At 56.0% G+C, this 11,358-nt stretch overlaps 1 protein-coding gene across 3 annotated transcripts in view; it reads left to right on the forward strand.

The window, feature by feature from the left end:
- LMO1 (LIM domain only 1) overlaps positions 1–10,968 on the forward strand; it is a 36,055-nt gene extending 25,087 nt beyond the window's left edge. For all 3 annotated transcript variants that reach the window (XM_037050144.1, XM_037050143.1, XM_037050142.1), the window contains 3 exons: positions 6,070–6,283; positions 8,814–8,939; positions 10,666–10,968. In XM_037050144.1, the coding sequence (XP_036906039.1) occupies positions 6,070–6,283; positions 8,814–8,939; positions 10,666–10,771 (446 nt within the window). In that variant the 3' untranslated portion in view covers positions 10,772–10,968. The remainder of the gene's footprint in view (positions 1–6,069; positions 6,284–8,813; positions 8,940–10,665) is intronic.
- Positions 10,969–11,358: the final 390 nt, after the last annotated feature.

Here is an 11,358-nt window from a genome sequence, read left to right on the forward strand (position 1 = left end):
CTATATCTAGCACTGTGCTGGGCACTGGGATACACTTGTCTTGGGGAGAGCACACAGACACAGTCCCGCCTCTTGCAGAGTATACGTGTGTGTCATTGCAGGCACATGCATGTGTGTCCTACATCTGTGTACCTTCCGGGTTTCCTAATCTCTGTAATGCCTCCCACCTAGGTCTACAGTGCCTCAGAGGGTAGCAAACCCAGGCTAGCAGCGCAGCAGTTGAGTCCCATTTTTGGGCCCTGAACACAGACTGCCGGGGTTCAAATCCCAGCTTCACTTCATACTCACTGTGTCCCCCATGACAAGTCATAACCTTTCTTGTGCCTCCATTTTCCTGTGGTTAAATGGGAGTAATAGTGGTATCCACCTCATGAGGCAGTTGTGAGCCAAGCACTTAGAAGTTGAGCGCTGCTCATTGTCCCACCAGTGTTTTCTCCCTGCACGCTTCTCTTAGCCCTGGGAAACCCCAGCCCAGGCTCCCAGGGCCCCCGCCTGCACCCGCGGACGGGCGGGCAGCCCTGGTGACAAAGGGAAGCCCCACAGCTGTGCTGAGCAGCTGTGTTGCACCACCTGGGCACGGGCTTGGAACCAGGACTGAGGCACAGAGAGAGATGATGAGAAACCCCAAGGCCACCTGCCTGTGCCCCCAGGCCTCGCTCCAGAGCAGCCAGAGGGACCTGCCCTGAGCCAGCACCCCCTGAGCTACCACGACAACCCCTCCCACTTGACTGGACACGAAACCGCCTGTCAGACAGAGGGGGCTGACTTCCTCCTGAACGTTTGCAGTGAGCACAGGACTGTCCTTTAGGTCCTGCTGGACTCTAGCTGGTGCCCGTGTGACGTTTACCCCAGTGACACATTCATGTCAGTTTGCTCTCCTCGAAATAAGAGTCCAGTACAATTTTAGGGACCTGAGATGGAGCTGTGACTAAGGTCATCCTTCCCATGAATGAGGTGGGATGACACTAGTGAGAGCCAACTTTCGACTGCCAGGTCCAGTTAGTCCTAAGGACGTTTGTGAACTCCTTTACTCCTCGTGGAAGCTCCATGAGATGAGTGGTGTTTCCCTTCTCGTTGGATAACAAAGAAAACGGAGGCACCGAGGAGCTGAAGACATACAATCAAAGATGTCAGACAAACCCAGATTGAAAGATATCTCATGAACTAACTGGTCTTCAAAAATGTCAGTGTCTCGAAGCCCAAAGGCTCAGGGATCCTTCCAGATGTAAGTAGATGGAACTTGATGATGAAATGCAATACGTGACCCAGAATTGCATCTTGCCATAAAAGATATCTGGGAACATTGCTGAAATCTGAATAAGGTCTACAGATTAGATAATAGTATTATGTCAGTGATAGTTTCCTGGGTTTGATAACTGTGCTCTGATCATTTGAGAGAATGTCCCTGTTTGGGGAAATAACACCCAAGTGTTAGAGGGTATAGGGCTTCATCTCCAAAGCCAACTCTCCCATGGGTCAGAAAAAAATATTATAGATAGAAAGTAAATATGTAAAATGTGTGAATTTAGAGAATCTGGATGAAGAATACATAGGAATTCTTTCTATTCTTGCAACTTTTCTGCACATTGGGAATTCTATCAAGACAAGAAGAAAACAAGTGACAGACCAGGGAAGGCAGGCGACCTGGAGTGTGCGTCAAGGACACGGCCAGTTCCCGCTGGGGGTGCCAGGCTCTGTGCCGTGGCCTCCTGTGCATAACCTTGTTCCAGCCTCACCACAGTCGGTGCAGAAGGAGACCATCACTGCTCCCATTCCACAGAGGCAGGTCAGAAAGGTGCTGGGATTTGCTCCAGACCCTCCAGGTCCTTGGGGCAGTGTCCAGACTGGAAAGTAGACTCTTTGAGTTCAAGGTGTGTGCTCTTTGCCTCAGCCCCACTGTGGACTCTGACCTTTGAGGGACAGTGGGATGTGCAGGACGAGGCACTGTGTCCTGGAGCAGCAGTGCAGTGAGGGTCCTGGGACAGAAGCAAACAAGATCCATTTGCCTGGTGGAGAGGGATGTAATTCCAGGATTCTGCAGGTAGCGGATCCAACAGTGCCCAGTAGGACGTGCTGGTATGTGGGAGGGGGCCTCAAATGCCAGGTGGAGTTGTCAATGGCTGCGGGCAGGGGAGCCACAGGGCAGGCCTGGAGTGACCTGGGGCTGGGCGGGGTGTGGGTTCTGGGTAGGAGGACAGACCGTGGAGCAGCTCACTGGGAGGGGGCAAGAGTGCTCCACTGCCGGGCTCAGCCTCCTAGCCACGCTGGAGGCTCTGGCAGAATCAGGAGCCAACGGGCTTGGCAGTTCCGAGCAGTCCACCTGCAGTGACTGAAAGGCAGCCTGGCCTGGAATGGGTGGGCAGGAACTGCTAAGGACATGGGTCGGGCTGGCAGACCACCTGGGGAGGCCATGGGAAGAGGAGGGTATAGGAAGGGCTGAATGACCTCTGGCAGTCCCTCCCAGTCACCTGGACTGTCTGGCTTTCCCCCAGATTAAAGAGCTGAGGGTAAGTGTCTGGCAGCTGGATGAGTCAGCCTGGGAGGCTGCCTCCGTCCCCTGCCAGCCCGCCCCGGGTAGTGGCAGGGCAGTCGTTTGGCCTGTCTCCCTCCACACCCTGAGATTTGAGGGGCACCCACGGGCTGAATGAACCCGTTTGTTTTGCCGGGTCCCTGAGTGGGTCTGGGTGTAGGCAGGTGTGTGCGGGGAGGTGCATGCATCCTTCATCGTAAAATATCAGTGTTTTCACGGGTGAGCGGTAATTACTGCGTAATGCTTTAAAACCTTTCCTGAAGGAGTGCAAACCTGCTTTTTTTTTCTAAAGTCAGGAGTACATTAAAAGGATTACCATGTAGATTTGATTTTTAGATAACACTAAAATGGATCCCAAATGGACTTCAGCAAAGGGATGCTATCTCCTTAATGGAAAGTGCATGGCCCGAGGCTCAGCTCCGAGAGCCAAGCAGGGGAGGTGGGGCAGGAAGAGGTGTCTGCAGGGCCAACCAGCAGGCTGGCAGGGGGGTAGCTGAGGAGGCAGTGCAGGGAGGGGGAGCCTGGACCCCTGGGGAGCAGGAGCCCAGAGGTGCCCCCTTAGAGCCTCCTTACCTTTCCAGGAGTGTTTTCCATCTCCTGGACTAGCCCAGTGGGACCCACCCCAGTATGGGGCATCACCAAGAAGGGCGGTGAGTCAGAATTCTGCCAGGGCCTCAGCCTTTTCAGGCAGAGAAAGCTCAAGGTCCCCAGACACTGTGAGACCTCCTCAGCCAGGCCGGCCCTGGTGTTCCGTGTCTCAGCGGACTTCTGGCAGAAGCTGCATGGCTCCTTAAGAGTTCTGCAGGGCCCAGGAAGCAGAGTCCAACACCCTAGAGCAGGGCGCCCAAGTCCTACCAAGAACCTGCCTTGTGCCAGGCCCAGCCTGGGTGCAGGTAGGAGGCGGGGGACCCGGGGGAGCTTGTGGCTTTGCTCCTCCTGGCCTCCCTGGGTCCTTTAGGTGCCAGGTCCCACCAATGATGGAGGTGCCGGCTAGTGCTGTAGTTCACGGCCCTGCAGGTTCTATGGCTAAGCGTTCTGTCCAGGATCCAAGCCGGAGGAAGATGGAGAGGGCAGATGCTCCTAGTGCTGAGATATCCTACATCGTTTTCAAGTATAATTTAGTAGGTCGGGTATATCCCCTCAGATGGATGGATATTCCAGCCACTCACGCCTCCTATCCCTACCAGGGAGAGCAGCCAGCCCAGGTAACTACATGGAAATCAGCCCTGGGCTGTACACCAAAGGCCTCGCCTGAGGTTTTCCAAACTGGTAGCTATGCTGGCTGCATGCTCCCTCTGTAGGTGCCAGAGAAAAATACTGCTGTCCTGAGACCCCCAGACGATCCCACGTCCAGCTTTCTTAACCCCTCCACCATTTGGGCACACCTGTAGGCCAGGCCTTGAAAGGAGCCCCTCGGGTCCCCCTTAGCTCTCAGGGGTGCCTGGTCCCAAGGTGGCATCCATGGGCTCCTCAGAGACATGACTGGGCTGAACCCTGCCAGAAGAGACACAGGCAGGCCTGAGGACAGTCGTTCTGAGCCCCATCACTCTCTCAGACCAATTAACCTTTAGAGCTGCATTAAGGAAATTAGGCAGTGAACTTCCCAGCTAACAGACAGCCCTGCAGGGACCGGAGGAGGGAGGGAGGGCGGAGAGAGCCCACAGCAGCCTGCACTATCTCCTCCCTGCCCTCACCTGTCCTGCTGCTTCTGGGCTCTGGAGGCCCCCCTGGGTGCAAGGGCCACCACCTCTCCCAGAGAAGTCAGAGGAGGTGATGAGGCTGAGAAAGCTCAGGAGGAGGGAAGGGCTCCTGGGGCCAGCTTAATTGGTGGCCTACACTAACCCCTTGGACTGTCCGAGCCTCAGTTTCCCCATCTGTAGAGTGAGACCATTTATCTAAAAGAAATCTGAAGACACATCCGACCTGACACCCGTAGATTTTGAGCCCGAGGCCCCATGGAGGCTGTGGCTTTCCTTGGAAGCCTGAGGAAGCAGCTCAGAGTCTGGGCTGCTGGCTGTGGGGGTGGGGTGAGAGCAGGGATGCCAGGTGATGGGAGCTGAACCCAGAGACCTGGAGAGTGCAGGGACCCCTTGGAGAAGATGGGGCCAAGAGGAGGGCAGAGTTCATGAGCAGGTTGAAAAGACAGGGAGGCAGGAAGTGGGGAGCTATTCTCTCGAGTCAATACCTCCTTCCCTCCCCCTCCCCCTCCCCTTCATGAGATGCTCACAGGCACCTCCACCCCCCAGGTCGGGGTTCTGAGGCTCCCTGCACTCTTCACCAAGCCTAGTCTTCAGCACACTCAAGCCTCAGGGCTCCAGGTGGATGCCCAAGTTCCCGAGTGACACTTGTCATCTGTCCCCATCTCCTCTTCAATAGTCCCTCCCTGTGGTCAGTCCTTGTGCCTGTGTGTACGGGGTGCGAGTGATGCACATGCTCTCCTCTGGGCAGGTCTGCCCCTTCCTCGGTGAATGCCAGGCTTAGATCCAGCCCCGCGTACTTGGCACTTCCTTGTGTACTGAGAAGCTCTCTGAGTCCTGGGAGGGGGCCAGGGACTCAGAACTTTGGGAAGAGCCAAGATCCAGAGCCTGGGAACCTGTCCTCTCTTGGGCCAGGGCAGGTAGGGAGCTCGACCCCAGCTGGGAGCATTGCTGAGGCGAGCCCCACCTGGGCCTGGCCCGGCTGCCTCCAGCACACACCTGCCTCTGGCGCTCCCGCTCCCCCCTGGGACTGTCATAGGGGCATCTTATTGGCAGGTTCACCTCCACAGTTCTACAGGAATAAACCAAGAGGCTGTAGCCTGACTTTTTGGCTTAAAAGGGATACACACACACGCTGTGTGTGGAAGTCTTGAGGTAGACACACCACTGCATGAGGAAGCCAGGGCCTCCTGTAGCTNCCCACCTGGGCCTGGCCCGGCTGCCTCCAGCACACACCTGCCTCTGGCGCTCCCGCTCCCCCCTGGGACTGTCATAGGGGCATCTTATTGGCAGGTTCACCTCCACAGTTCTACAGGAATAAACCAAGAGGCTGTAGCCTGACTTTTTGGCTTAAAAGGGATACACACACACGCTGTGTGTGGAAGTCTTGAGGTAGCAAAAGGACATGGGAGTTCCAGTGGACCCCCTGCCTGTTAGGAGGTTTCGTCCTTGGGCTGCAGAAAGAGCCAATGAGACTGCAACTGCATGAGGAGGCTAGGGCCTCCTGTAGCTCGGGCTGCAGAGGAGGCAGTGTCGTATGGCAGGGAACACCTAAGGCGGGGCAGGCCTCTGGGCCACCTGTGTGCCCTGCAGCAGAGCAGACATGGGGCTCCCCCGTGCACCTGGAGCCTCTGGGTGGACCTTCACAGGGCAGGGGAACAGGCTGTGCCACACAGCCCAAAGGGCAGGACCCAAGACCGGGGAGGGGGTTGCTGGTGAAGAAACAAGGGCACCTTGGAGCCCCGATTTTGGAGGGAGGGAGAAGCCATGGACTCCCATTCTCAGAGGGGAGAGACACAGGGCCCACCCATGTCCTTCTGCCTCTTGTCTGTCCGTCTGCAGGCGTACCAATGCTGTCTGTCCAGCCCAAAGGGAAGCAGAAGGGTTGTGCCGGCTGCAACCGCAAGATCAAGGACCGCTACCTACTGAAGGCTCTGGACAAGTACTGGCACGAGGACTGCCTCAAGTGCGCCTGCTGCGACTGCCGCCTGGGCGAGGTGGGCTCCACCCTCTACACCAAGGCCAACCTCATCCTGTGCCGCCGAGACTACTTGAGGTGGGCCACCTCCTGTCGCTTGGTCCTTCTGCTCAGAGAGTGCCCGTCCTCCTGGGCCCAGCATGGCCCTGCCCTGGCTACAGACCCAGTACCTGGAGTGCACAGCCTGACTGTGTGTTCATCCCGGACTGTGCTGCCCCCGCCCTTGCCTTGTCCCCCTAGACACCCAGGAGTCCCCCAAGGCAGGGCCGTGTCTTTAACTCCTGGGATTCAGTGGCCAGCACAGGTTCTGGGCAGGTGTCAGTAACCATGGGCACAGATGAGCGTCCCGAGGACACCAGCCTGTCCCTGCCCCACCTTTGTCAAGGGCTTCTGACTTGCCCTGTGCCTGGGTCTGGGAGAGGATGTCTCAGAGGGGCTTTGTGGCAGGTGGGAAAGCTCTCACTTCCGTGGGACCGCCTTCCCACCTCTCCCCAGGGCCCAGCTCCCCCCGCCTTTCTAGGAGGGTCCTGGAATTCGATGCCCTGATGCTGGGGATCCTGACAGGCAGCCAGATCCTGGAGGAGGATTGCCGATGTCAAAGCTGAAAGACCTGGGTTTGAACTACCTCTGAGCCTCAGTTTACCCCTCTGTGAAGTGGCGAAAAGAATAACTTCCTGCTTGACATTCATCAGAGCTCCCCTACCTATCCTCCCCCACAGCCTGGATCCTATTCCCTGGGGCTGTCTCCCCCAGCTAACCCTCCGTAGGCCGTCCATGACATCAGCAGGGCTGGAAGTAGGCCACAGAGCAAGGGCCTTGGCTGAGACCCAGCACCTGCATTTGGCTCTCACACAGGCTGTTGGGTGGTGTCTGGGCCTTGTGGAGGGCAGAAAGGCCTAACTCATTAATTAATGGGTCGGGACAAGATATTCTTGGGGCTCTCTCCACTCAGGTATGGGTATGTTGTGGGGTTTATCAACCTGAAGAGCCTAAAACTTACCTGCCTGTACCTTCTCTTTTAACTTTTGCCTTTTGCAGGAGTTTTTTCTTTCTTTTTTCTTTTTTTTAAGAGATGCAATGAACCAGGGCCTGTGACTCAGTGCTCCTGGCTGGGCCCAGAAGAGGGAGGCTGAGGCCAGGAGGAGAGGTTCAGGAGGGGCTCATGGGGATTTGCCCCTCGATGACCTGAACAGGGCATCCGAGCTCGGAGGTTTAGGCCATTGCCTGGGGGCTGCACCTGCCCATCTGATGGGTCCACAGGGTTCGGGGATGTAGGCCTCAGTGCAGGAGGGGCTTGTCAGCAAGGGCTGAAGCACCCACAAGCATCTTGGGCCCTGCCAGCCACTGGAGCCTGAAGGTATTTTGCTGGGTTCTGGCAGAGGCCACCGAAGGACTTTGGGGCCAGGTAGGCCAGTGGTCCAGAATGGGGGTGGGACTTCTCTGAGCTTCTCAGCCCCAGAAAGTGGCTCTCCAGACCCTGCCCCCTCTGCAGCATGCTCATTGGACTGGGGGCAACATTGGCCCCTCTCGGCAGGCAGATGCTGTGGCCCAGCCTTTGTCTGCCCTAATCTGAGCTACCAGGCAGTTCGGACTGATGAATAATGGAGCCAGGCTCGCCTGCAGACGCCAGTGCTTGAGCTGGACAAATCAGGGATTAGAGGGGCCTTCCGCCTGCCTCTCAGCCCCCTTGTCTCACTTGGGGCTTTCTCTGCCAGTGTGTAGAAAAGAAGCAAGGAGGAGCCTGGCTGGCTCAGACTATTGAAATGTCCAGCCAAGGACTGGCCTGCACGGGGAGAGTGTCAGCTCCCTGCCCTTAGAACTTTGCAACCAGCTGCTAAGAGAAGGGTTGTCTGTCGTCTGTCTCAAAGAAGCATTGTGCCAGAAGTCCTTAGAACTTCCCGTTGACATCAGTCTTGTTGTAAAAAACACCTTTGAACAGGATTATCTAGTCCAGTATCCCCATTTTAAAGAAGGATGGACTGGGGTCCAGGGGAAGGAAAACGGTCCTTACACAAGTCACAGAGTCGAGGTGGTAGCTGAAAAAGACTTCCTCATAGGGTTGTTGTCAAGATTAAATGAAATTGATCTTTGTAAAGCCCCTACAACAGGGCCTGGTACATAGTAAACACTATGTAGGTGTTTGCTACAATCCAGGGGCTGCAACTGAGCATTTACAGGAACTTTCACAAAAAGCATGTGAAGGTTGTATTTCAGCCCCTGATTTAGTCAAAGTAAATGATGCTCAGAGAGACTACGTGACTTGCCTGAGAACACGCAGCCCATGATTGGCCAACTGCCTCTATGTTCTGGCTTGTGTGACTGAAGTCCTGCTCACGGTCCAGCCAAGTATTCTGGTGGTCCCCTGGGGGCTTGAGGGACCCCCATGGGAACCTGGGAGGAGGCCTTGTCATCCCAGCCCAGGGACAGGCAGTGTTAGCTAATCTGGAGCCCCACATCCCCCTCCCTGAGTCCACGTGCCAATTTCTCTGAAACCTGATCTCTTCGAATTTAGGGAGACAAGTGGGGCCATGGGTGGAGGCAATGCTCCTGCCACCCTCTCCCAAGATCTCTGGCTGCTCCTGAGCCCTCTGCACCCTTCCCTCTGCAGGCTCTTTGGCACCACGGGAAACTGTGCTGCCTGCAGCAAGCTGATCCCAGCCTTCGAGATGGTGATGCGGGCCCGGGACAATGTGTACCACCTCGACTGCTTCGCCTGCCAGCTCTGCAACCAGAGGTGAGTGCTAGTCTGGTAGGAGACTCAACCCACTCACTGGATCCCAGCCGAACTCCTGTGGAGGCCTGCATGCAAATGCGGGTTGTGTATGGCTGCTATGTGCTTGCTGTCCTGAGCACATGTGTACCTATGTGTGTTTTATGTAAGCCTAAGCCTTATAGTCAAATGTGTGTGCACCAGTACAATATGTGCATGTTTGTGGGGCACATTTCTGTGTGAATGTAATAGATGGGAGCATGCATGAGCTTACTGTGCATACACAGTGTGTCGTGTGTGTGCATGCATGTATTTTTTTAAAGATCTTCTTTATTTTTAGAGAGAAGGGAAGGAGAAAGAGAGAGAGAAACATTGGTGTGTGAGAGATACATCAATTGGTTGCCTCTCACACACCCTCTACTGGGGACCTGGCCCCACAACCCAGGCATGTGCTCTGACTGGGAATCGAACCAGTGACCCTTTGTTTCGCAGGCTGGCACCCAATCCACTGAGCCACACCAGCTGGGACATACAAGTATTTTTAAATGTCCATGTCCACACAGACACATGTGCATGATGGAATATGTACACGATTCTAGTTGTCTGTCTGCAAATGGGGGTATGTGTGTGTTCTGTGTACATGGAGAGTGAGCATGTGGAGGAAGAAACCTATTTTAAACATGCATGTACAGGGTCCTGTGCACATGCCCTGTGCCCTGTGAATGTACCATGTGTACATATGTTCCAGCAAGAAGGGGTTCCCAGGCCTGATGGGTGAAATCCCCTCAGGGAACAGCCCCTCACTGCAGACCCTTCTCTTGCAAGTCTATTATAGTTCCAGCCCAGCCTCCTTCCTGGTCTTTTGGCTCCTGCTCAGAGCCCCAACCCTGTGGGAAGCCTCAGGGACCTGTGGAGCCAGAGCCCTCCTGGCTGGAGGCCAAGCCTCCCAAGGCAGGCACTTTTCTCAGGAGTCCCCAGGTCAGGAAGCAGTTTATACAAGTATTCCTGGAGGGAGGCGCAGAGAGAGCTGGCCTGGCTGGGGCTCTGGCCAGGCCTGCTGCTAGGAGGGCTCTGTGAAGTTGCATCGCCACCTGGTGGTTGTACTGGGATCTGCTTGGGACTAGGCCTGTGACCCTGGGGTCCCACTAAAGGCTCAGCCACCCTGGGGACATCTTTGAGGAAAGGGCTGAATCTTCCAGTACGTAAGGAAGACTGGGTAGAGGGTCAAGCAGAGCCTTTTTTGGGTGGGAGGAAAGATGGTGGGACCGGGTCACCTCCTCCTGGAAGGATGCCCCAGGAAGCCCATAGGATTTGTTTAAAGAATTGCCCTTCACTGAACCATCCTCTTAAATTGGAGAGCGGACAGAAGGGTGGAAAAAAATCAACCATTTTATCCCTTCCTCCTTTCCACCTCTACCTCTTGCTACCCTTCCCCTCCCTGGGTCTTCCCTGTGTCTTTGTTCTCTCTCTTCCTCCCTCTCTGGGACAGGGAGGGATTATTCCTCCACCTGCTCACTAACCCCACCCCTCTGTAGCCCAGGCTTGTCCGTCTGTCCTTCCTTTACAGTAGGCTGTCTCAGGGCCTGGCAGAGGGCTGGGCTGACCCAGGGACTTTTGGGGCCCCCTCTGGAAAGTTCAAGGAGCACGCTCCCCAGGACCTCCAGCCCCTCGTGTCCCCCTCCCCTGTCTGGAGCCCCCACCGCCCATGGGGACCCCTCCATGCCCTCTCTCTCCTGCTTGGATTTTCCAGATTTTGTGTGGGAGACAAATTCTTCCTGAAGAACAACATGATCTTGTGTCAGATGGACTATGAGGAGGGGCAGCTCAATGGCACCTTTGACTCGCAGGTTCAGTAATGCCCGGCGCCCGGCCTCAAGGCCCGTCCGACTGCCCACCCGCCCACCTGGCCGGCCAGCCGCTCTCCCGCCGATGAGAACTCCGTCCTCCGTGGGAGGGACGGCCCTCCCTCCGCGCTGCCTGTGTGTGACCCTCCTGGGGCCAGGCGGGGCCTGTACAGTCTGTCTACTGTATATAAATGGGAACATTTATTTTATGAGAAATGTAATGCGATTTTATTACTGGCGTGGATTAAACTTATGAATGTTTCCGGGGAGGTTACTCTGTGTTGACCACGTGACTGCCACAGACCTGGGCCCCTGTCCTCTGCTGGGGAATGGGCAGGCCCCCCACCCTGGCCCTTGGTGGGGGAGTGGGGGAGGGACATGGAGCATGGCATGGGGCTCTCCAGGTGGGCTTTAGGGGGAAGAAGGGGACACCCCCAAGAGAAGGGGACACCCCCAAGCACCCCACAGCCAGAAGTGGGAACCGGGGTGCCCTCTCCTTCCCCTGGCAGAGCATATACCCTGATTCTGAGCGGGCCCCCAAGATGAAGAGGCAAGATGGAGCCCTGCCTTCCCTGGGTTCTTCCGTTACATCCACCCAC

Source organism: Sturnira hondurensis, unplaced genomic scaffold (genome assembly GCF_014824575.4).
Source record: "Sturnira hondurensis isolate 20B ecotype Veracruz unplaced genomic scaffold, ASM1482457v3 Scaffold0006505, whole genome shotgun sequence".
Classification (NCBI taxonomy): Eukaryota; Metazoa; Chordata; class Mammalia; order Chiroptera; family Phyllostomidae; genus Sturnira; species Sturnira hondurensis.